The sequence below is a fragment of the Melanotaenia boesemani genome, chromosome 19, assembly GCF_017639745.1.
Source record: "Melanotaenia boesemani isolate fMelBoe1 chromosome 19, fMelBoe1.pri, whole genome shotgun sequence".
Taxonomy (NCBI): Eukaryota; Metazoa; Chordata; class Actinopteri; order Atheriniformes; family Melanotaeniidae; genus Melanotaenia; species Melanotaenia boesemani.
The window spans coordinates 1,401,664-1,426,669 of NC_055700.1; the positions used below are offsets into that span (position 1 = coordinate 1,401,664).

The 25,006-nt window shown below is 46.1% G+C and overlaps 2 protein-coding genes and 1 long non-coding RNA gene across 6 annotated transcripts; all 3 read left to right on the forward strand.

Moving 5' to 3' along the window:
* Nucleotides 1-420: 420 nt before the first annotated feature.
* On the forward strand, nt 421-15,363 carry LOC121630031. Its single transcript, XM_041970061.1, has 11 exons — nt 421-661; nt 1,130-1,331; nt 1,404-1,605; nt 4,499-4,667; nt 11,388-11,481; nt 11,552-11,593; nt 13,503-13,556; nt 13,631-13,758; nt 13,842-13,971; nt 14,059-14,129; nt 14,917-15,363. Exons 2-11 carry the CDS (start codon nt 1,133-1,135, stop codon nt 14,998-15,000), a joined length of 1,173 nt encoding a protein of 390 aa, XP_041825995.1. The 5' UTR covers nt 421-661; nt 1,130-1,132; the 3' UTR covers nt 15,001-15,363.
* Nucleotides 4,689-10,615, forward strand: LOC121630033. 4 transcript variants are annotated; one of them, XR_006008467.1, is made up of 3 exons: nt 5,087-5,380; nt 9,314-9,894; nt 10,005-10,615. XR_006008467.1 is itself a non-coding variant. In XM_041970065.1 (2 exons), exons 1-2 carry the CDS (start codon nt 4,946-4,948, stop codon nt 10,282-10,284), a joined length of 1,074 nt encoding a protein of 357 aa, XP_041825999.1. In that variant the 5' UTR covers nt 4,689-4,945; the 3' UTR covers nt 10,285-10,615. The 4 variants fall into 4 exon arrangements, 2 of the variants coding, with proteins under 2 accessions (XP_041825999.1, XP_041826000.1); XM_041970065.1 differs by lacking the exon at nt 5,087-5,380 and adding an exon at nt 4,689-5,048 and having other exon boundaries at nt 9,314-10,615; XR_006008466.1 differs by having other exon boundaries at nt 5,084-5,380; nt 9,314-10,615.
* A 646-nt stretch (nt 15,364-16,009) lies between the features above and the next one.
* Nucleotides 16,010-16,943, forward strand: LOC121630049. The gene is made up of 2 exons (XR_006008474.1): nt 16,010-16,799; nt 16,870-16,943. It is a non-coding gene; the product is annotated as an uncharacterized LOC121630049 (long non-coding RNA).
* Nucleotides 16,944-25,006: the final 8,063 nt, after the last annotated feature.

Here is a 25,006-nt window from a genome sequence, read left to right on the forward strand (position 1 = left end):
TGCCTCTGCAGGAATGCCATCCGTCTGGTCTGAAACCTGACCGAACTTAACACCAAAAAGACTTTTACCCATCTCTACAGCCGGGAAAAAACAAAGAGGTCGTGTTTGTCATCAACTAAAATGATGACTTTTTTATCTTAAAACGAACCTTAAACCAGTTTACTGGGTTTTAATGCTGCGTGGTTATTAAACGTAACTAGGATGCTAAAAAATCAGACACTACAGCCACTTCAGGCTGGAGCACTGAGGACACCAAACCCGCAGCGCTGAATGAAATGATTCAGTTCTTTGAGCTACGTGCTTGATAGATAGATAGATAGATAGATAGATAGATAGATAGACAGACAGACAGACAGACAGACAGACAGACAGACAGACAGACAGACAGACAGACAGACAGAGGGAAGTAGAGAGCAGAAAAACAAGGATGGAGACGGGACAGGACGGGGAGGGAGGGTTTGGGTGAATCATAACTTGCTGCCTGCCTCAGGGCTGAGAGGGCAGGACCAGGAAACTGTATAAAACCTTCTGCTCAAATATTTCAAAGTTTATCGTCTCACCGACTGGAGCCGGATCACTGACTGGAGCCGGATCACTGACTGGAGCCGGATCACTGACTGGAGCCGGATCACTGTAAAGCAGCCTGAGCCTGGAAGACCTGGTGAGATGTTTCTTGTCAGTCTCTGTACAAACGACGACAGCTCACTGTGCTCTGAGCCAAGTTTTCAGCATGAAAAGACTGAACCTTTATTAATTCAACTCTAATCGTCCATTCTTATCTGTTTCTAGAACAATGTTAGGGGAAGAGTCAGCAATTAAACTGCTTAAGAAAAAATCCTGGTTTAAGAGTTTGGTCCAAATGTTTTAAGATGGCGCTGTGTTGGTCCTCCGGTTAGCGTGAGATTGATCTGAGCACCCGGTGTACGTAGGCAGTAAAATGAATACTCCCCGACTGAAACCTAGTTAGATTACTCTTTCCTAGGACTAGTTTACTCATTCCTAGGACTACTTCTATCATTACTTCAGTTTGGTTCATGTCTAGGTCCAGGTGCAGGTTCAGGTTTGCGTGTTGTACCACTTGGTTGCAGCTGATAATAATTATGTTTTTCATCCCATTTTGTCTCTGCAGAAGATGTTTGCAGTTGAAACCAAATCAATTCTTAAAAATCTTGGAGCCGACAAACATCTGATCTCCAACCATGACTTGAGCAATAAAGTGGAGCTCCTGACTCTGGTCAAAGTCAGAGAGGGAAGTTTCTGGCAGTTTCCAAAGTACAAGGCCATGCTGTGCTCGCTGCCTGAGTTTCTGGATGAGAAGGAGTTCCAGCCGGGTGAGTGAACCGACTTGAACAATCACACAAAGAAAACATGCCAAGTTTTAATGACATAAACACTTCTGTCAGGATTTGAGGAGGAAGTTCTGGGGAAGGATTTCATGACTTCTGTGGAAACCAGCGGGAGTGGCAGCATTGGGGGAGGAGATGATCTGGTGGGTAAAGGTAAAATCTCAGCAGGAGCCGACACAGTGGACACTATGACTGCACCCGTCAGCCTCAAGAAGAAGAAGGCCAACCTGAAAAACATCAGGAGCAAGTTCAGCAGCAGGTACCATCGCCTAACTCCTCCGTACATCTCCTAACTCCTCCTTACATCTCCTAACTCCTCCTTACATCTCCTAACTTCTCCTTACATCTTCTAACTCCTTCTTACGTCTCCTAACTCCTTCTTACATCTCCTAACTCCTCCTTAAATCTCCTAACTCCTCCTTACATCTCCTAACTTCTCCTTACATCTACTAACTCCTCCTTACATCTCCAAACTCCTCCTTACATCTCCTAACTCCTCCTTACATCTACTAACTCCTCCTCACATCTCCTAACTCCTCCTCACATCTACTAACTCCTCCTCACATCTCCTAACTCCTCCTTACATCTACTAACTCCTCCTCACATCTACTAACTCCTCCTTACATCTACTAACTCCTCCTTACATCTTCTAACTCCTCCTTACATCTCCTAACTCCTCCTTACATCTCCTAACTCCTCCTTACATCTCCTAACTCCTCCTTACATCTTCTAACTCCTTCTTACATCTCCTAACGCCTCCTAACATATCCTAACTCCTCCTAATATCTCCTGACTCCTCCTTATATCTCCTGAGTCCTTCTCACATCTCCTAACTTCGCCTTGCTTCTCCTAACTCCTCCTTACATCTCCTGAGTCCTTCTCACATCTCCTAACTCCTGCTCACATCTCCTAACTCCTCCTTACATCTCCTAACTCCTCCTTACATCTCCTAACTCCTCCTTACATCTTCTAACTCCTTCTTACATGTCCTAACTCCTCCTAACATCTCCTAACTCCTCCTAACATCTCCTAACTCCTCCTTACTTCTCCTAACTCCTCCTTACATCTCCTAACTCCACCTTACATCTCCTAAGTCCACCTTACATCTCCTAACTCCTCCTTACATCTCCTGAGTGCTTCTCACATCTCCTAACCTCGCCTTGCTTCTCCTAACTCCTCCTTACATCTCCTGAGTCCTTCTCACATCTCCTAACTCCTCCTTATATCTCCTAACTCCGCCTTACATCTCCTAACTCCTCCTTACATCTCCTAACTCCTCCTAACATCTCCTAACTTTGCCTTGCATCTCCTAACTCCTCCTTATATCTCCTAACTCCTCCTTACATCTCCTAACTCCTCCTTATATCTCCTACCTAACATCTCCTAGACTCCTCCTCACGTCTGAGCCTGACATCTCCTAACTCCGCCTTACATCTCCTAACTCCTCCTTACATCTTCTAACTCCTCCTAACATCTCCTAACTTTGCCTTGCATCTCCTAACTCCTCCTAACATCTCCTAACTTTGCCTTGCATCTCCTAACTCCTCCTTATATCTCCTAACTTCGCCTTACATCTCCTAACTCCTCCTAACATCTCCTAACTCCTCCTTATATCTTTTACCTAACATCTCCTAGACTCCTCCTCACGTCTGAGCCTGACATCTCCTAACTCCGCCTTACATCTCCTAACTCCTCCTTATATCTTCTAACTCCTCCTAACATCTCCTAACTTTGCCTTGCATCTCCTAACTCCTCCTTATATCTCCTAACTTCGCCTTACATCTCCTAACTCCTCCTTATATCTCCTAACTTCGCCTTACATCTCCTAACTCCTCCTAACATCTCCTAACTTTGCCTTGCATCTCCTAACTCCTCCTTATATCTCCTAACTCCTTCTTACATCTCCTAACTCCTCCTTACATCTTCTAAGTCCTTCTTACACATCCTAACTCCACCTTACATCTCCTAACTCCTCCTTACATCTCCTGAGTGCTTCTCACATCTCCTAACCTCGCCTTGCTTCTCCTAACTCCTCCTTACATCTCCTGAGTCCTTCTCACATCTCCTAACTCCTCCTTATATCTCCTAACTCCGCCTTACATCTCCTAAATCCACCTTACATCTCCTAACTCCTCCTTACATCTCCTAACTCCTCCTAACATCTCCTAACTTTGCCTTGCATCTCCTAACTCCTCCTTATATCTCCTAACTCCTCCTTACATCTCCTATCTCCTATCTCCGCCTTACATCTCCTAAATCCACCTTACATCTCCTAACTCCTCGTTACATCTCCTAACTCCTCCTTATATCTCCTAACTCCTCCTTACATCTCCTAACTCCTCCTTATATCTCCTACCTAACATCTCCTAGACTCCTCCTCACGTCTGAGCCTGACATCTCCTAACTCCGCCTTACATCTCCTAACTCCTCCTTATATCTTCTAACTCCTCCTAACATCTCCTAACTTTGCCTTGCATCTCCTAACTCCTCCTTATATCTCCTAACTTCGCCTTACATCTCCTAACTCCTCCTAACATCTCCTAACTTTGCCTTGCATCTCCTAACTCCTCCTTATATCTCCTAACTCCTCCTTACATCTCCTAACTCCTCCTTATATCTCCTACCTAACATCTCCTAGACTCCTCCTCACGTCTGAGCCTGACATCTCCTAAATCCACCTTACATCTCCTAACTCCTCCTTACATCTTCTAAGTCCTTCTTACATCTCCTAACTCCTCCTTACATCTTCTAAGTCCTTCTTACACATCCTAACTCCTCCTTACTTCTCCTAACTCCTCCTAAAATCTCCTAACTTTGCCTTGCATCTCCTAACTCCTCCTTACATCTCCTAACTCCTCCTTATATCTCCTACCTAACATCTCCTAGACTCCTCCTCACGTCTGAGCCTGACATCTCCTAACTCCGCCTTACATCTCCAAACTCCTCCTTACATCTTCTAACTCCTTCTTACATCTCCTAACTCCTCCTAACATCTCCTAACTCCACCTTACATCTCCTGAGTCCTTCTAACATCTCCTAACTCCTGCTCACATCTCCTAACTCCTCCTTACATCTCCTAAGTCCTCTTAACATTTCCTAAGTCCTCTTAACATTTCCTAACTCCTAACTGCTTATGCTGTGGTTTAATTTAGGACCATTAACAAGGACATGTTGAAGCAGCTGAATCTGAAGGAGACAGACAAGCTGACCTTCGTTAACCAGACGGTTTACAACACTGGACCGGTCAAACTGATCCGAAAGTCCAACAAGGAAGGTTCCATCTCAGCATTATGCCAAAAGATGGTGAATCTGTTGGTGAAGGTAAGTGAAGCCGCAGAGAACCAGAAAAACAGATCTGCTGATGGACTCCAGCTTTCCATCATGGTCTTCTCCAAGTTTTCAGTCATCCTGCAGGACTCGCCTCAGATGTCTGTAGGAGGTACACATGCTGTTGGGAACGGTTCATCGTGTTGGTGGAACTTGTTCATCGTGTTGGTGGGAGAGGTTCATCGTGTTGGTGGAACTGGTTCATCGTGTTGGTGGGAAAGGTTCATTGTGTTGGTGGAACTGGTTCATCGTGTTGGTGGAACTGGCTCATCATGTTGGTGGGAAGGGTTCTTCGTGTTGGTGGGAACGGTTCATCTCTTTGGTGGGAACAGTCCTTCGTGTTGGTGGGAATGGTTCTTCTTGTTGGTGGAACTGGTTCATTGTGTGTTGGTGAAACTGGTTCATTGTGTTGGTGAGAATTGCTCATTGTGTTGGTGGGAACGGTTCATTATGTTGGTGGAACTGGTTCATCGTGTTGGTGGGAACGGTTCTTCTTGTTGGTGTGAACGATTCATTGTTTTGGTGGAACTGGTTCATTGTGTTGGTGGAACTGGTTCATCGTGTTGGCGGGAACGGTTCTTCTTGTTGGTGGGAATGATTCATTAGGTTGGTGGGAACGGTTCATCATTTTGGTGGAACTGGTTGATCTTGTTGGTGGGAATGGTTGATCGTGTTGGTGGGAAGGGTTCTTCTTGTTGGTGGGAACGGTTCATGATGTTGGTGGAAATGGTTTAACGTGTTGGTGGGAGCGGTTCTTTGTGTTGGTGGGAACAGTTCATTGTGTTGGTGGAACTGGTTCATTGTGTTTGTGGAACTGGTTCATCGTGTTGGTGGAACTGGTTCATTGTGTTGGTGGGAACGATTCTTCTTGTTGGTGGGAACCGTTCATCATGTTGGTGGGAACGGTTCTTCTTGCTGGTGGGAACGTTTCTTCGTGTTGTTGGGAACGGTTCTTCTTGTTGGTGGGAATAGTTCATCGTCTTGGTGAAACTGGTTCATTGTGTTGGTGAGAACGGTTCATCTCAACTCAGCTCAACTCAACTTTATTTATATAGCCCTTTAAAACAACCACAGCTGAAACAAAGTGCTGTACATAAATGGACAAAGCAACACATAAAGTACAAAAATCAACCAGGAAATAAATAATATCATAAAGTATAATAAAATAATTGTTCATTGTTTTAAAAACGGTTTCAAAACAATAAGCAATTTTAAAAGAACAAATATAAACAAATAAAACCAATAAGTAAACCAAACCACACACACTAAAACAGGAACAGTCTCATACTGGGCTGAAAGCCAAAGAATAAAAATTGGTTTTAAGATGAGTTTTAAAAATAGACAATGAAGAAGCTTGTCTAATGTGGAGAGGGAGCTCATTCCACAGTTTTGGACCAGCGACTGAAAAAGCTCGATCCCCCCTGAGCTTCCATTTGGACCTCGGTACGTCCAGGAGCAGCAGATCAGCTGACCTGAGGCACCGAGCAGGAGCGTAGGGGTGGAGTAGCTCCGAGAGGTAAGGAGGCGCCAGACCATTTAAAGTTTTAAAAACAAATAAAAGAATCTTAAAATGAACTCTGTAGTGCACTGGCAGCCAGTGAAGGGAGGCCAGGATGGGGTTATGTGCTCCCTCTTACGTACTCCAGCTAGGAGGCGTGCAGCTGCATTTTGCACCAACTGGAGACGTGCGAGGGAGGACTGGCTAACCCCGAAATAAAGAGCATTACAATAATCCAGCCGAGATGTAATGAAGGCATGGATTACTGTTTCAAAATGTTGTTTTTTAAGAAAAGGTTGGACCTTAGCAAGCTGCCTGATGTGAAAAAAGCTGGACTTCACTACAGAGCTAATTTGACTATCCAGTTTAAAATCGCTGTCTATCTTAAAACCCAAGTTTGAGACTGTTGGGTTTAAAAAACCTGCCAAAGGACCCAAATCAATGGTGCAGGGTTCACAAAAGCCACTGGGACCAAACAACATCACTTCAGTTTTTTCCTCATTAAGGAATAAAAAGTTTAGGGCCAACCAGGCTTTTATGTCTTTGAGACATGCCAGAAGAGGGGCAAGGGAGAAAGACTGTTTCTTTTTAAGGGGCATATATATATCTGACTGTCGTCAGCATAAAAGTGATAGGAGATGCCATGCCTTCTCAGGATTGAGCCCAGGGGCAGTAAATACAAAGAGAAAAGCAGAGGCCCTAAAATCGACCCCTGGTGAATCCCATAAGGAAGTGGAGCAGAGCTGGATTCAAAGTTTCCAGAGGTCACACTCATGCTTCTGTCGGAGAGATAAGACTTGAACCACTCCAATGCAGTACCACCGATGCCCACTAGGTGGCATAACCGAGCCACTAAAGTGTTGTGGTCCACAGTGTCAAAAGCTGCTGTTAAATCTAATAAAATAAGAATAATATGTTCACCAGAGTCATTTGCTAAGAGGATGTCGTTAAACACTTAACAAAGCTGACTCGGTGCTGTGCAGAGTTTTAAAACCAGACTGGAACACCTCCAGGACATCATGATCATCTAAAAACAGCTTGAGTTGAGTGTGGACAACTTTTTCTAAGATTTTAGAAATAAAAGGCGCCTCGAAATAGGTCTGAAATTGGCCAGCATGCTGCCATCAAGGCCAGGTTTTTTAAGTAAGGGCTGCACCACAGCATGTTTAAAACTCAACGGAACAACTCCAGATAACAAACTACTGTTAATAACGGCCAGAACTGCCTGCCCTAGACTAGGAAAACATTTTTTCAAGAAACCAGGAGGGACAACATCATGGGGAGAGCCTGACGGCTTCATATGGCCAATCAGATCTTCTAGGACTGAAAGAGATACCAGCTCAAACTCCTCAAGAGCTGCAGAACATCGAACAGAGACAGAGGGGTCAGATTCAGAAGTAGAGATGAGAGTCCTTGCAGTAGCAACCTTATCAATAAAAAAGTGGAGGAAGCTACTGCAAGTCTCAGAAGATGCCTCCAGGCTAACAGGCTGTGGGGCATTAAGAACAGTGTCTATGGTTTTAAACAACACATGTGGGTTATGGCGATTAGACTCAATAAGGTTTGCTAGATGTTTCCTTTTAGCCTCCTTAACAGTGTGCTGGTAACAGTGCCAACAGTCCTTAAGGATGAGGAAGAAAACCTGCAGCTTCTCCTTTTTCCACCTTCGCTCAGCTTTGCGGCACTCCTGTCTAGCTGCCCGAGTTTTGTCATTAAGCCAGGACTCAGATTTAACCCTGGGCTTCACAATTTTTATTGGAGCCACAGAGTCCAGTATAGTTCGGCAGGAGGAGTTGAACCAGGAGCTGAGCTGCTCTGTGTCGGCAGAGGAAGGGAGATCACAGAGCTGGTTAAAAGCCACAGAGAACTGACCAGCAGTTAAAGAGTTAAAAAACCGGCAACGTTGAACAGGAGCTTTAAAATCAGCACAGGAGAAAGCAACCTCAAACACAACTGGCATATGATCAGAAATTGCGTCATCACAGATCTCCAAGTTAGACACAGATAAACCATGTGAGAGGACGAGGTCTAATGTGTGTCCATGTTCGTGTGTGGGACCAGACACACACTGCACCAGATTAAAAGAGTCAATAAGGTTTAAAAAGTCCTTCACCAGCGGCCTATCAGGACAACACACATGAATATTAAAATCCCCAAGAAAAAGTGCACGGTCATACTTTGGCACAATTTCAGCCAGAAGATCCGAAAAGTCTTTAACAAAGTCTTTATTATATTTGGGTGGTCGGTAAATGACAGTGCACAGCACCGGGTCAGAGCGACCCACCTCAAATAAAGTCGCTTCAAAGCTGGAGAGTGGGGATAAAACAGTGCGCTGCTTACATTTAAAAACTGATTTATAAACCACCGCCGTTCCTCCTCCACGGCCTGGTGTCCGCGGGGAGTTAAAATAAGAACAATCGGCAGGTAAAAACTCAACCATAGCGCTGGACTCACCAGCACCAATCCAAGTCTCGGTCACACAGAGGAAATCCAGACCACGGGAGCTGAAGAAATCCCTCAAGATAAAAGTTTTGTTCGCCAGGGATCTGGTGTTCACCAAGCCAATTCTGGAGAGAACTGGGGCCTGTAGTCCGGTGGGTCGGGAAGCGCAGGGCAATGCCCTCAGGAGCCGATGATCCACCCGACGCTGAGAGACCCGGGGAGGACAAGGGCGGCGTGGTTGGAGTCCCTTAAATAAGCCGGTGACAGGCACCAGGCAGGTGTCAATTGGGTCGAGGAAGCGTCGGTGTACAGTGTGGGCATATAATGATCCATATCCTGTCCGGGAAATGGACGAAGGGCGTGACAGCCTGAGCCAGAGCTTCAGTTTCACCAGCCGACCACCACGACTGCTGCGGCGACGGGGACGCTTCCGCCTAGGAGGTAGAGCCGAGGCCCGGCACTGGTGAGGCGGAATTACCGCCAGGAATGGGGGCAGATTATTTCTGCCATCATAACTGGAAGCGGTAAACTTTCCGATTTTCTGTCGAATAAATAAAAGGGACTGGCGATCATACACCAGCAGAGACTCGATCTGTTCAGTGCTAATAGTTAGAAATAAAATAAACATGAAACATAGCAGGAGCATCAGATGGCCAGCCGAACACACAGGCACCATCTTCAAACTGAGCACTGAGCATAGGTTTATCGTGTTGGTGGGAAGGGTTCATCGATTTGGTGGGACTGGTTCATCTTGTTGGTAGGAATCTTTGTTCGTGTTTGTGGGAATGGTTCATCGTGATGGTGGGAATGGTTCTTCTTTTTGGTGGGAACAGTTCTTCGTGTTGGTGGGAACGGTTCTTTTTGTTGGTGGAAACGGTTCTTCGTGTTGGTGGAAATGGTTCATCTTTTTGGTGGAAATGGTTCTTCTTTTTGGTGGGAAAGGTTCATCGTTTTGGTGGAACTGGTTCGTCGATTTGGTGGAACTGGTTCATCTTGCTAGTGGAAATGTTTGTTCGTGTTTGTGGGAATGGTTCTTCTTTTTGGTGGGAACTGTTCATCAGGTTGGTGGGAACGGTTCATCTTCTTGGTGGGAAGGGTTCTTCTTGTTGGTGGGAATGGTTCATCGTCTTGGTGGAACTGGTTCATTGTGTTGGTGGAAACGGTTCATCTTTTTGGTGGGAACTGTTCATCAGGTTGGTGGGAACGGTTCATCTTCTTGGTGGGAAGGGTTCTTCTTGTTGGTGGGAATGGTTCATCCTTTTGGTGAAACTGGTTCATCGTGTTGGTGGGAACGGTTCATCGATTTGTTGGAACTGGTTCATCCTGTTGGTGGGAATGTTTGTTCGTGTTTGTGGGAATGGTTCTTCGTGCTGGTGGGAACTGTTCATCAGGTTGGTGGGAAAGGTTCTTCTTGTTGGTGGGAACGTTTCATCGTGTTGGTGGGAATGTTTTTTCTTGTTGGTGGGAACGGTTCTTCGTGTTGTTGGGAACGGTTCATCGTTTTGGTGGAACTGGTTCTTCGTGTTGGTGGGAACGGTTAATCATGTTGGTGGGAACATTGTAGGTGTTGTTTGGAACTGGACAAGGTTTTCTGCTCTTTCAAGGTGTTTTTTATGGCAGTATTTGATGGTTTTAAAGTGCGATGGAAACAGCTTTTGGAGTTATTACTGATTAGTTGTTTCTGCTTCTACAGAAGAAACTAAAAGTTCTGTAGAATCCTTACAGACCTCTGCATATTGAACCAAAACCTTGTGAAGAGAAAATATTGATCATACGGCCTTGATGGGGTTTACCAGATAATAGGATCCATCAGGTTACAAACAAACCTGATCTGTTGGAAGCTGGTGAGTCACAGCTGAGACAACGGTTTGGTATGAGGGTCTGAGAGACTTGGACCGGGTCCAGACTGTGATGATCAGACAGTCAGGCTAGGATCTCCAAGACTGCTGCTGTTGTCTGACAATTCTGGTCTGCAGTGGTCAGAACCAACTGAAACTGTTCCTGAAACTGGTCCAAAAACAACATGTCTCAAACTGGGGGCCAGGACCACAGGGGTCCCACGATAATTTCAGGGGTTCACCATATTATTGTAAAAAAATATATAATGTATCAAATACATTAGATGTTTTCATTGGGGCTGTCAAAAGTAATGTGTTAATGCAAAGACATTAATATGTGGAGTTAATGCATTCATTTTTAACGCATTAACAACAAAGTTATTGCTCAAGCCATATTAAAAATCCAGCATCAACGTGTGTTATCTTGGGGGTTGTGGCTGACAAAGGTTGAGAATCACAGCAGTAGAAGAACTACTGAGGCTCAAGAAGCAGAAGTCTCAACAGGTTCTGGTAGGAAAGTAGGAAGCTATCAGATGTTGGGACGCGTAGCTGCAGACGGGTCAGAGAGACCATGTTGACCCATATCGACTGGAGAAAGCACCTATAAAGTGGCTCAAGAAAGGTTAGAAGAACACAACAAGTTGACCTCCTGCTTCTGTGGATTTCGGCCCAATCAAGCATCTACAGGATGTTCTGGATAAACAGGTCTGATCCATGGAGGTCCAGCTGGCCGCTAACAGGACGGCTACCATGGACTGGTCTCTCGTTCTGTTTGTCTCTTCTTCCAACATTAGCTTTCTGTAGAGATCACATGGAGACAAGTCTGTCTATGAAGAAAAGTTTTTCCATCCTACAGCACCGTGTGCTATATGAACGTTCGCTGTAATCTGTGGTTTATGCCTGATTAAATAAACCGATTTTTATTTCTTCTGTCAGGGCAGCGCAAAAGAGGAGACAAGCTTCACGGTGCTGGAAGAATCCACTTTTGCTTATGGGCTGACGGAGATACTGTACCAGGATGAGAAGCTGGGTGAGAATTAACACTGAATTTAGTATGTGTCTGTGTTTCAGAGTATAATTCTTCTCTTTGTGTTTTCTAGAAATCTCCTACGAACCCCGGACTAACAAACAAAGCCCTCTGGGTAGGTTGTTAAAAATGTGGTATTTTTGTTAATTCCAGTGAAAATCAGATAATCAGATAGTATGGGGTGGGATCAGGGTTTTGTGATGGTATGGGGTGGGATCAGGGTTTTATGAGGGTATGGGGTGGGATCAGGGTTTTATGAGGGTATGGGGTGGGATCAGGGTTTTGTGATAGTATGGGGTGGGATCAGGGTTTTATGAGGGTATGGGGTGGGATCAGGGTTTTGTGAGGGTATGGGGTGGGATCAGGGTTTTATGGTGGAATGGGGTGGGATCAGGGTTTTGTGATGGTATGGGGTGGGATCAGGGTTTTATGGTGGTATGAGGTGGGATCAGGATTTTGTGGTGGTATGGGGTGGGATCAGGGTTTTGTGATGGTATGGGGTGGGATCAGGGTTTTGTGAGGGTATGGGGTGGGATCAGGGTTTTATGGTGGTATGGGGTGGGATCAGGGTTTTATGGTGGTATGGGGTGGGATCAGGGTTTTGTGGTGGTATAGGGTGGGATCAGGGTTTTGTGATATTATGGGGTGGGATCAGGGTTTTGTGATAGTATGGGGTGGGATCAGGGTTTTGTGAGGGTATGGGGTGGGATCAGGGTTTTATGGTGGTATGGGGTGGGATCAGGGTTTTGTGGTGGTATGGGGTGGGATCAGGGTTTTGTGATAGTATGGGTGGGATCAGGGTTTTGTGATAGTATGGGGTGGGATCAGGGTTTTGTGGTGGTATGAGGTGGGATCAGGGTTTTGTGAGGGTATGGGTTGGGATCAGGGTTTTGTGATAGTATGGGGTGGGATCAGGGTTTTATGATAGTATGGGGTGGGATCAGGGTTTTATGAGGGTATGGGGTGGGATCAGGGTTTTGTGAGGGTATGGGGTGGGATCAGGGTTTTGTGAGGGTATGGGGTGGGATCAGGGTTTTATGGTGGTATGAGGTGGGATCAGGGTTTTATGGTGGTATGGGGTGGGATCAGGGTTTTGTGGTGGTATGAGGTGGGATCAGGGTTTTGTGATAGTATGGGGTGGGATCAGGGTTTTGTGATAGTATGGGGTGGGATCAGGGTTTTGTGGTGGTATGAGGTGGGATCAGGGTTTTGTGAGGGTATGGGTTGGGATCAGGGTTTTGTGATAGTATGGGGTGGGATCAGGGTTTTATGGTGGTATGGGGTGGGATCAGGGTTTTATGGTGGTATGGGGTGGGATCAGGGTTTTGTGATAGTATGGGGTGGGATCAGGGTTTTGTGATGGTATGAGGTGGGATCGGGTTTTTGTGATAGTATGGGGTGGGATCAGGGTTTTGTGATAGTATGGGGTGGGATCAGGGTTTTGTGATGGTATGAGGTGGGATCAGGGTTTTGTGAGGTTATGGGGTGGGATCAGGGTTTTGTGGTGGTATGAGGTGGGATCAGGGTTTTGTGAGGGTATGGGTTGGGATCAAGGTTTTGTGATAGTATGGGGTGGGATCAGGGTTTTATGGTGGTATGGGGTGGGATCAGGGTTTTGTGATAGTATGGGGTGGGATCAGGCTTTTGTGATGGTATGGGGTGGGATCGGGTTTTTGTGATAGTATGGGGTGGGATCAGGGTTTTGTGATAGTATGGGGTGGGATCAGGCTTTTGTGATGGTATGGGGTGGGATCGGGTTTTTGTGATAGTATGGGGTGGGATCAGGCTTTTGTGATGGTATGGGGTGGGATCAGGGTTTTGTGAGGGTATGGGGTGGGATCAGGGTTTTATGGTGGTATGAGGTGGGATCAGGGTTTTGTGATAGTATGGGGTGGGATCAGGGTTTTGTGAGGGTATGGGGTTTTTATGGCAACATTTCATGTGGACTTGTTTCTGTGGCAGGACGTCTGCAGGGAAAGATTGTGTTGTTATTAGAATTTAATAATCTTCATATCTTCTCTCAGCTATGTTCAAGCATGACAGCGGCGACTCTGAAATCCTTCAGCAGGTGCAAGAAGGTACGTTTTACTTTCTCAGATTAGTTTTCTTCTTCACCAGAACATCATCACCATGTTGCTGCTGTTTCCTGCAGGGATCCAGATGAAGGAAGCCCTTCTGCAGCCGCTGGCAGACCTGCCCGAGTCCAGCCGTCCTGATGTGCTGAAGGCGCTCCGAGCCGTTCTGGAGGACAGGGACGATTTGACTCTGCTAGAGGAAACAGTACTTTCTGCTCTGGATCAGAAACATTGGGTCACATGGAGCAGAGATAATCTGGATGTTGTTCTTCCTCCTTTTCCTCTCAGCTGGAGCAGTGCAGCAGAGGATCGTACAACCGTCCTCAGTCTTCAGCCGTTGCTTCCTTCATGGACCTTCTGGATGCTGCCTCCTCAGCTATGAAGGACGCCTTCTACCTGCTGGTCAGCGCAATGGACAGTAAGTTAGCTGATCTGGTCCAGAGAGTCTCAGATGTTCCTCAGCTGGAGCTCAGACTGTCGGCTTTAACGTGTTGTTGCTTTGCAGCTCTGCCAGATGGAATGCCGCCACGTCTGATGTCCTGCAGCCCGGAGACACTGAGCGTCCTCAGCCAGCTGGTCGGTGCATTCAATGTCCACCATGATTGATCCAGGAGGCTTTGAGTTTTATCCAGTAAAGTGGGTGTAGCATCGTTAGCAGCCCAGTTGACGTAGGGTTGGGATATACTTTCTGTTAACGCAAGCGTACACGTCAATGTTCTGCTGCGTTTGTGTATATTCTATTCTATTCTATTCTACAGTCATTTAGCAGACGCTTTTATCCAAAGCGACTTACATTTGAGAGTAAGAACAACACAAGCATGAATTCAAACAAGATGGGACGTCATAATTAAGTGATAGTCAGACCGCTTTTGAGTCCAGTTGGACCCAGGTGCTGTCATGTAGTGCTAGAGGTAGTGCATATATATATATATATATTTATTTAAATACAAGATCACGATTTCATCACACAATATCAGCTTGGTCGTAAGTGCATGATTTCAACACACAATAACAATAATATTTTTGCTGTAAATGACAGAAGCACAACACTACCAACAAGTTCAATACTGGAGGTCACCACTAGGGGCAGTACACAGTACCTGGACTCTGAAATGGTGAAAAGGTCAATCTACCGGTCATCTAGTATTACCAGGACATCAACCACCAAAATAATTCTAACCTAATGCCAACTGTTAAGGGTTAAGATTATCACTGTGCAACGGGGAGGAAACATGACGATGCTGATAGATGCAAAAAACTAAAAAAGCAACAAACCCCATCAAGGTGTTTCCTCTGCAGGGAAGTCAGGACATCCATCCACAGACACAAAACATCATGACTCTCTGTCTCCGTCTGTCTCCAGGTGGATGGTCTGAAGCAGGATGGCCAGGCTCAGCTCCCAGAGTCGCTGCCCGCCCCCCTGCAGGAGGACGGGGAGTTCCGCTGAGCCGCCGACCTCCTCTGTTCCACCAATGAGACGCTGGCTGAGCTGAACCAGAGCTTGGACAAGCCTTCTGAGGTTCTGCTGGAGGTTCTGGGTCTAACTGTGCAGGGACTCAACATGATGCAGCCCAGAGATTAAACATGCTCCATCATCAGCTGATCTGTTACCGTGGAGATGGTGTGAAGATGATTGATGTGATGTCTGTCCACATAGGCCATTCAGACAATAAAAACTCTGTTTTCTCTTCTAGCTAGAATTTCTCTGATTGGTTGAAGGTCTGACCTCATTCTGGTCTCTAGTTTTTGTTAGGTTTTCTTGTTTTTTGAAGCTTCTCTTGTTAATAAAGTTTCATAGAGGTTGACTGGTCTTCTATGTCCTGTGGGTTAGTTTACGACTGTCTACCAAAGAACCACGAACCAAAGCAAAGAAAATGTTGAACAGTGGTTATGTTCTTCTGCAGATCAAACAGTCCCAGTGTAGAACATGTCAGGAGAAAGAATACCAGTTGTACAAAAATATAAAGAGCTCGGGGTTTACGTAGAGTTAAAACTCAGTTTTTAAATCACAGGTAAAAAGGGTTTCAGTCAGGTCAAACTCAATATATCAAAATTTCTTTTCAGAAGATCACACTGATCATTGCAGTGGCCAAGGTGACCACACACGCAGGGAATATGTTGAATATCAACTACTGTTTAACAACTTGGCCAAAGGCAAACATCACCACACTGAAATCATTAGAAGTTCTGTATAAGTGAAAGCTCTCCTAACTCTGTACTGTTCTTTATTTGAACCACATCCAAATTATTGCAATGTCAAAGGGTGTAGCACGTACCCTAGCTACCTTGAAAAACTACAGAAAAAAAGCTATAGCTAAAGTTGTTTTTGATCGCTGTACCAGTGTAACAGCCTCCTCTACAAAAGGCAGTCAAACAAACAGCTGGAAACGTTTGTGTGTACATCACTCTGATGGCACATTACTGCCACTTGGCAAATCTAGCTAGCTGGCTTCAACAAAAACTCCCAGTCTAATGTGATAAATTCTGAATTATCTAAATTAAACTGCTACTTTCTGGTACACAGTACCAAAACAAATGTGGTGTAAAGCAAAAATCCTACAATAAAGTGTGGTTTAGTTTTTTTTTATAGTTTCAATAAGATGCTAAATCCATCATGTAATTTTAAAAGACAGATCTTTGTGTAGTAGATTTTACCTGGAGAGGGGTTTTGTTTAAACGGGTGATTTAAATAAAATGAATTCCCAAGCGAGAAATAAAAAGTAATAGAAACTGTAGCTTAACATGCTTCATTTACCACGTAAACAGCACCTGTGCAGCGAATTTCAAATGGCTTTCAGGTGGTTCAGCTAGCTTTAGTTTTGCAGGACTTGTCATGATTATGCTCTGACTGTGTGTGTGTTGAGTGTTCCGGGTGTGTCAGGTCGGGGTGAGCAGATTTCTCAGAAGTCTTAGGGCAAAGTCCGGAACAACAATTGGATCCACCTGCTGTTGATCAGGCTGCTATTTAAGAACCAGCTCCAGTCTTTGCCGGATCATCTCTCTACTGCGTGGTAATCAGGTCTTCTTTGTAAGTTATCTTGTGGATCCGTGCAGCTACCACCTGCTTTTTGTCTTGTCTCAGTTTTTTTCGGATCGCTTCAACAAGCTGCAAGAGATCCTCTGAAAAGAACTCAGGACTTCCAGCCTCGACCAAGCCTTGCCAACCTGCCTGGCGCCAAACACAACCTACACAGACAAAGACTCTTTCCAGACGCACCCTCCGCCGTCAGCTACCTCGGGATCCATGTAAGCTTCTGATCCTGTCTGCAAAATTAAGAATTTCCACCTGGCCTCCACTAATCCTGTCCTCTCCCAGGAAACATTATCAACACCCGGACCAACTCTCCCACAGATGAACCCAAGCATAAAATAAAAGTTTGTTCATCCTCACCTTTCTCCTCTTTTCTGCATTTGGGTCCACCTCCTAGCTACGGTCTCTGACCGTGACCGAACTAATTCACATTCACAAAGTATTCACATTATTTTATCTTCAGCTGTGCTTTCTTTTGTCAGTAGCTGAGCTGTTCCACCGGGTACAATGCTGCGCTCCTGCCACTCATTCTGGTTTAAAATAAAAATAACACTTATTGTATCACCACCGTCAATGTCTGGAAACGGCAAATCTGTCAGCGCCATGTAACTAAAGAAACACAATTAAACACGTACTGAACATGAAATTAAAATAAAAAGAACATGGTGTTCATTAAAACTAATTAACACCTTATTAACCCTCCCCAGGTTCAGGAACCCGACCTCCACTGTCTCTGGTTGGCTACCAATAAAACTGGGATCAGCTGAGCCCCGTCCATACAGGCCGAGGTGTTTAAAGAGAGAAAGAGAGAAAGCTGGTCTAAAGAGATGGATGGAGAAAGATATAGATAGAGACAGGGTTCCTTTCTGGTTACCATGGCTTGGCCTTTTATTAATGACCCTGCAGAGGGCGCACGCTTCATTCAAAGCTCATTCAGACCACCAGACCCACGGTTTTCAGGGGGAGGACCACCAGTAGCAGTGGTCTCTGACGTTGTCTTGGTCTCTGACGTTGTCTTGGTATCTACAGAGCAACATGTTTACAGCTCAACATGTTTAGAACAAACATTTCTTCAAAGATTCCTCCCACTCTGAGACATGTTCTGGTTCTTTATTTCCACCTGCTGCAGGTTCGCTTTGCTGGTAAGATGCTGCTGCTGGTGGAACAGAGTTAATGTAGCTCACACACACACGAGAACCACCAAGATGATGCATATTGATTATTGGGTTAAAAATAAAGTGAGCAGGGCCAGTACATACAGAGACAATTCAGCTTTTTAACAGATTTTTAAGAAGAGGAACCAGAAATAAACCAGGACGGTGAATCCACATAGAACAATGACGATGGGATGAAACTCGTAGAACGTACGCATGCAGTCTGTTGGCCGCTGCTTCCCTCGCTTCATTAACCAGGCTGTATCACCTTTTCTGGTGAGGACACTTTAAAGTCCTCATGCTTCTCCATCAGTGTCGTGCGGTCAGATGAGGCAGCGACTCACCTGTAATTATAAAAGGGAAAAAAAGGAAAGAGTACATGAAAACAATATTAATATTTTCCACCGATCTGTGTTTAAAATGCATTTTCAATATGACTCTACAGAGAAATGTGAGCATTTCCTGATCAGATCCAGGGCAGAAATCCCGGGTGAGGCCGTGGCGAGCTGGGCCTCCTCTGACTGGTGATCCAGTACAAACTGGGTTCATGACGTGTTTCAGTTCCTCAGCATTTCCAATATGAATGTAGGAGCCTAAATGCAAGTTTTAGTTAAATCATGGTTAAAGTTATTATGTTAAAGATTTCATGCATGTTTTCAGATTATTTAATATATAGGTGTTTTGTAATTCAAGCTAAAAACAAGAAAAATGCTTTATTTCATTACGTGCATGGATAACTTTGTAACTTCGAAGAGGATATAGTGGCTCTAAGATGATTTGCATATTTGATTGGTTGGGCAGGCTAACGAGGGGCGTTGCTGGGACCTGATCAAACAACACAGTCAGGCAAGCCTGGAGTAGAGCCACACAGTTTTTTGACCTCTCTTTCTCTCATTTCATGGCATTATGTTTTATTTACTTTTATTTTCCTTACTATAGAGAACTAATGGACCATTTTTTTTGTGAAGTTTTAAAGTAAACTGTTCGACTGAATACAAAAGATCTTGTGGAGTTTTTTGTTTTCACAAGTGACACGTGGATGGAAGCAAGGGTCAGAGCGTCAAACTAAGGCTTTACAAAAAGGAAGATACAATGAACGTTACAGAAATATGTGTTATACACCATGACTCTCCACCGTGTGTGTAACGTCTTTAATATGTGTGTGAGGGAATTATTCCTGCTGATCTACTATAAAGAGCAGAGAAAAGTCAGCAGGTGAGGCAGCAGTACTCTGCCTCACCTCCAGGGGGCGTAGTTTCATGCTGGTGGATGAATAGTGAAATAAGAAGCTCTTTTTGTTCTTACAATGTAAATGTGGCTCCAGAGGAGTCGGAGCTTCACCAGCCATGAACCCACCGCACGTCACTGATCTCCATCAGCTTTCTTTGTTCAGCTGAGAAAATGAAGCTCTCGGTTTGTTCTCTTTTCCTGCTGCTCCTCTTTTCCACCATCCACTCGTCAGGGCTTCCTACGTTCCTCAGGACCTCCCACATAGCCAGGCTACGTAAGCCTCGCTTGGATTAGCTCAGCTAGATGCAGCTGGAATGTGTTAGTGGAACGGATGAGCCTTAATTCAGAGACGGTGTTAGTTCAAGCGAAGCTTTCCTGATACAGCCTGGCTTCCTGTAGCTACGCTGGTGGAATACACCCCCCTAGACATCCTATCCAATTATGTACAAATACCCGCCGTCATCACAGGGCTTTGCAAGAGCTGTTTGACCTTGTGAACAAAGAGCTGGAATGTCCAGCTTTATTTGTCACATTTGAAGTCCATGGCACCTTTTTGAAGAACAGCACCTAGCAGAAATGCTACACGCTTGGCTTCCTGCGCCATGCAGAGCCAGGCTCACAGGTGTTTCCAGAAGCACAGTCTTCAGAAGAACGTTGGAATATAAGCTGTCCCAGCTCCGCCCACAGCACTGCTTTGTTTGGATCGGCCCGCATGCACAGGCGGCCAATCACATGTGAGGATATAAGATTGTATGGTTATGTGAAAACAGAGGGCGTGGACGATGCTACACAGTGAGACAGCAGACAGCCGTGAGGAGAGTACACGAGTGCTTCGTGTTGTCCAATCCGCCTCACAGGGAGGAGAAACCGGATCAGCCATCCAAGATGAGCCATCTTATTTTGTGAATGCCAGCCTGCTCTGAGGACGTTAACGCTGCTTTCTTGAGTTTGGTTCTCGTTCTGTTTGTGGGTTTCTTTGCTGTTTTTTGTTCATTTGTGCAATAGGTGATTTTTTTGATAGTAAACAAAAGTAAGGGGTTTTGTAACACAATAAGTGCACAAAAAGAGGCAAATATAAGGCTTCTCTTATGGGGCTAAAAAAGATGCTAAATTAAGAGCCGATCATCACCCATCAGACGCTCAAAGAGCTGAACATCCCATCACTAACTGATACCAACGTCCACCTTCAAAACCTTGAAGTACGTTTTTTGATTTCCACAAAAATAGAATTCCCATAAATGAAGAACAACCCTGGCAGGTCAAGAGACGAGAGAATCCTAGCTGTCTGAAATAAGCCATGTTCATTAGACATGATGTAAGCAGGTCCGTCTGCACTGCCAGGTCGTTATTTAAGACTAACATGTTTCTCTCCGACATGGAAATATGGAAGTTTGCAGTAGTGAGGATACACTGATGAACTAAATCATACAAACATCACAGGACAGATCAGATGGAACGAGGCAGCCGGTGCATTTCCTTTGTATGGGTGTGCAGTGTCAGTTAGACCAAACCGGTCAGCACCGGGAATGCTGGGAACACCGGGAACACAGAGAACACTGGCAGAACTGGGAACACTGAGAAAATTGGGAACACTGGGAAGGGAACACTGGGAGAACCGGTAGAATTAGGAACACTGGGAACACTGGAAACACTGGGAGAATTGGGAACACAGGAAGACCTGGGAATACTTGGAGAACTGGGAACACTGGGAACACTGGGAGAACCGGGAACACTGGGAAGGGAACACTGGGAGAACTAGGAACACTGGGAGAACCGGGATCACTGGGAACACTGGGAGAACCGGGATCACTGGGGACACTGGGAAAACTGGGAACACTGGGAACACTGGGAAGGGAACACTGGGAAGGGAACACTGGGAGAGCTAGAAGAATTAGGAACACTGGGAACACTGGGAGAACCGGGATCACTTGGAACACTGGGAGAACCAGGATCACTGGGGACACTGGGAGAACTGGGAACACTGGGGGCACTGGGAACACTGGGAGAACTGGGATCACTGGGGACACTGGGAGAACTGGGAACACTGGGAGAACTGGGACCACTGGGAGAACTGGGAACACCGGGAACACTGGGGACACTGGGAGAACTGGGAACACTGGGAAGGGAACACTGGGAGATCTGGAAAAATTAGGAACACTGGGAGAACTGGGATCACTGGGGACACTGGGAGAACTGGGAACACTGGGGGCACTGGGAACACTGGGGGCACTGGGAGAACTGGGACCACTGGGAGAACTGGGAACACTGGAAACACTGGGAACACTGGGAGAACTGGGACCACTGGGAGAACTGGGAACACCGGGAACACTGGGAGAACTGGGAACACTGGGAAGGGAACACTGGGAGATCTGGAAGAATTAGGAACACTGGGAGAACTGGGAACACTGGGAAAACTGGGAACACTGGGAAGGGAACACTTGGAAAGCTAGAAGAATTAGGAACACTGGGAACACTGGGAGAGCTAGAAGAATTAGGAACACTGGGAAAACTGGGAGAACCGGGATTACTGGGAACACTGGGAAAAGAACACTGGGAGATCTGGAAGAATTAGGAACACTGGGAGAACTGGGATCACTGGGAACACTGGGAGAACTGGGATCACTGGGGACACTGGGAGAACTGGGAACACTGGAAGAACTGGGACCACTGGGAGAACTGGGAACACTGGGAGAACTGGGATCACTGGGGACACTGGGAGAACTGGGAACACTGGAAGAACTGGGACCACTGGGAGAACTGGGAACACCGGGAACACTGGGGACACTGGGAGAACTGGGAACACTGGGAAGGGAACACTGGGAGATCTGGAAGAATTAGGAACACTGGGAACACTGGGAGAACTGGGATCACTGGGAACACTGGGAACACTGGGAGAATCGGGATCACTGGGGACACTGGGAGAACTGGGAACACTGGGAGAACTGGGATCACTGGGGACACTGGGAGAACTGGGAACACTGGAAGAACTGGGACCACTGGGAGAACTGGGAACACCGGGAACACTGGGGACACTGGGAGAACTGGGAACACTGGGAAGGGAACACTGGGAGATCTGGAAGAATTAGGAACACTGGGAACACTGGGAGAACTGGGATCACTGGGAACACTGGGAACACTGGGAGAATCGGGATCACTGGGGACACTGGGAGAACTGGGAACACTGGGAAAACTGGGAACACTGGGGGCACTGGGAACACTGGGAAGGGAACACTGGGAGATCTGGAAGAATTAGGAACACTGGGAACACTGGGAGAACTGGGATCACTGGGGACACTGGGAGAACTGGGAACACTGGGAAAACTGGGAACACTGGGGGCACTGGGAACACTGGGAGAACTGGGATCACTGGGGACACTGGGAGAACTGGGACCACTGGGAGAACTGGGAACACCGGGAACACTGGGAGAACTGGGAACACTGGGAAGGGAACACTGGGAGATCTGGAAGAATTAGGATCACTGGGAACACTGGGAGAACCGGGATCACTGGGAACACTGGGAGAACTGGGAACACTGGGAAAACTGGGAACACTGGGGGCACTGGGAACACTGGGAAGGGAACACTGGGAGAGCTAGAAGAATTAGGAACACTGGGAACACTGGGAGAACCGGGATTACTGGGAACACTGGGAGAACCGGGATCACTGGGGACACTGGGAAAACTGGGAACACTGGGGGCACTGGGAACACTGGGAAGGGAACACTGGGAGATCTGGAAGAATTAGGAACACTGGGAGAACTGGGATCACTGGGAACACTGGGAGAACTGGGAACACTGGGAGAACTGGGACCACTGGGAGAACTGGGAACACCGGGAACACTGGGGACACTGGGAGAACTGGGAACACTGGGAAGGGAACACTGGGAGATCTGGAAGAATTAGGAACACTGGGAACACTGGGAGAACTGGGATCACTTGGAACACTGGGAGAATCGGGATCACTGGGGACACTGGGAGAACTGGGAACACTGGGAAAACTGGGAATGTCGTAGATAAATTCTTTATCAAAAGGGCTGCTGATATTAAGAGTCTGCAGACAGAGGTCTCAATGATCTTCCTTTATTCGGCCGAACAGGGGGACACCCCTTCAGGATCAAAGACCACGTACATTCATTTCTCCATGCTTATATAGCCTGCCTGTTACTATTTCTGTATACACACACACAGCCTTTTAGGGCTGACTGGTAATTAGTTGACATCACTTTGATATCATGTTATAATGTCAATCTATTAATATTTTGCTGACCAGGGCCACTGCACCTGTTGTTTTTCAACTCTGATGTATTAATACTTCCACATTTCCCCCTTTCAAATATTTCAGAGTAATCGGCCCTAAGACGATACTCTGAAACTTACAATAGGGAAACCTTTTTACGCACACTTGTCCACACACGCAGGTCTCAAGCATAACATAGGAGCCGATCTGAACCTCCCGTACGAGGGCGAAAAAACCCCGAAGGGAGAAAAAATTCCCCCGTGCCCCCCCTCTGGGCGAGCACCGGTAACTTTTGATCTTACTTGACACTCAGGCACGGGTAGGCCAGTGAACCCCTGCAGGAGACCTTCTAAGTACTATGACAGAAATTAATCATACACACACAACAAAGAAAATACATTACAATCCGTTTTCACAAGGATAACCTATTACAGAAGATTACTGACTACAAAAACCACACGTGAATAACACAAGATAGAGTCCTTTTCCAGTCCGGAGGCAAACAGGAGTATTGGGTCACCAGCCTTTCCTTGTCTGGCTACAGCCCCTTCGTCCAACCGACTGCAGTTATATTGAGACGTCACAGGTCCAACTCAGTACGGACCAATTGGGCAGCCATGATGACAGAGGTCTGTTTCTTGAGACTCGTACTCCATGCTTTCCTCAGGGCGGGAACGATGCACATGCCAAACAAGAAAAGAAGGATCAGAACCAAAGCTGACCCAACTCCCACCTTTATCAATACATTTTTCCAGTCAGCCATTAACTGGTCCAACCAATTAAGAGACCAGTCGCTCTTCCCAGCATGCTCTCGCACCTCCCTCCCCACCCGTATTATCTCGTCCATGGCAGATGTAAAGGAACCATCTGGCGCTGTGTTAGCTGGAATAAAAGTGCAACAGTCTTCCCCCAACATTTGACATATTCCACCCTTATCTGCCAGGAGCCAATCTAGTGCTTGCCTGTTCTGTAGTGCGAGTCTGCTAGTTTCATGTAGCTGTTCTCCTAGTGCACTCAGTCCCTCGATGGTGTGGTTGAACAACCGCTGTTGATTATAATATATATAATTTATCCAGTTAACATTTTTATTCACAGTTATCCATGGTAGTATAGATTCTATGCCGGCCACTACTTCATTTCTGGCCGAAAATTCCACAGGAATCCCTTTAGCAATTCCAATTGCATCCCGATATATCCCATGAGAACCCGAGACCTGACGCCTACTCCTACGCAGCGCGCCCTTGTCTTGTTTTAAATTAAGAATGTTATTTACACCATTGTATACCACCATAGCTGGCACCTTTAAGCGAACAGTAGCACACAACCCCACCCAAGAGGGGGGTAGGGTGCTACGTAGCAGATCATTTCCACATAACCAGAAACTATCAGCGACCGCATGTGATTGGTCTCCGAACCAAAATAGGGTTGGAACCGTGATTGACATATTCTGACAGTCCTGATGTGGGGGCTCCGGGTTTTCAAACCATACTGCTTTAGTTATGAAGAGAGGAGACATACCAGACTCTGGAAACCATGATAGTACCCATGTGACATTACATCTTACCGTCGTGTTTCCCACCATTGTCCCATTTTGCTGGAGAAATCCTCCGCTGGCAAAACACTCGTATGCGGCGTTATAGTCCACCTTATAGACCGTGGGAGGGGCCATGGCGGTATTTGCCACCTGGTACGGTTCACACAATTCCTGGATTTTGTAACCCCTATCTTTATTCAGGTAACCATGCATCCTCTGGGCCGGAGGGGCTCCAGGCGCCTTTGAGCACCATATGCATTCCTCCGA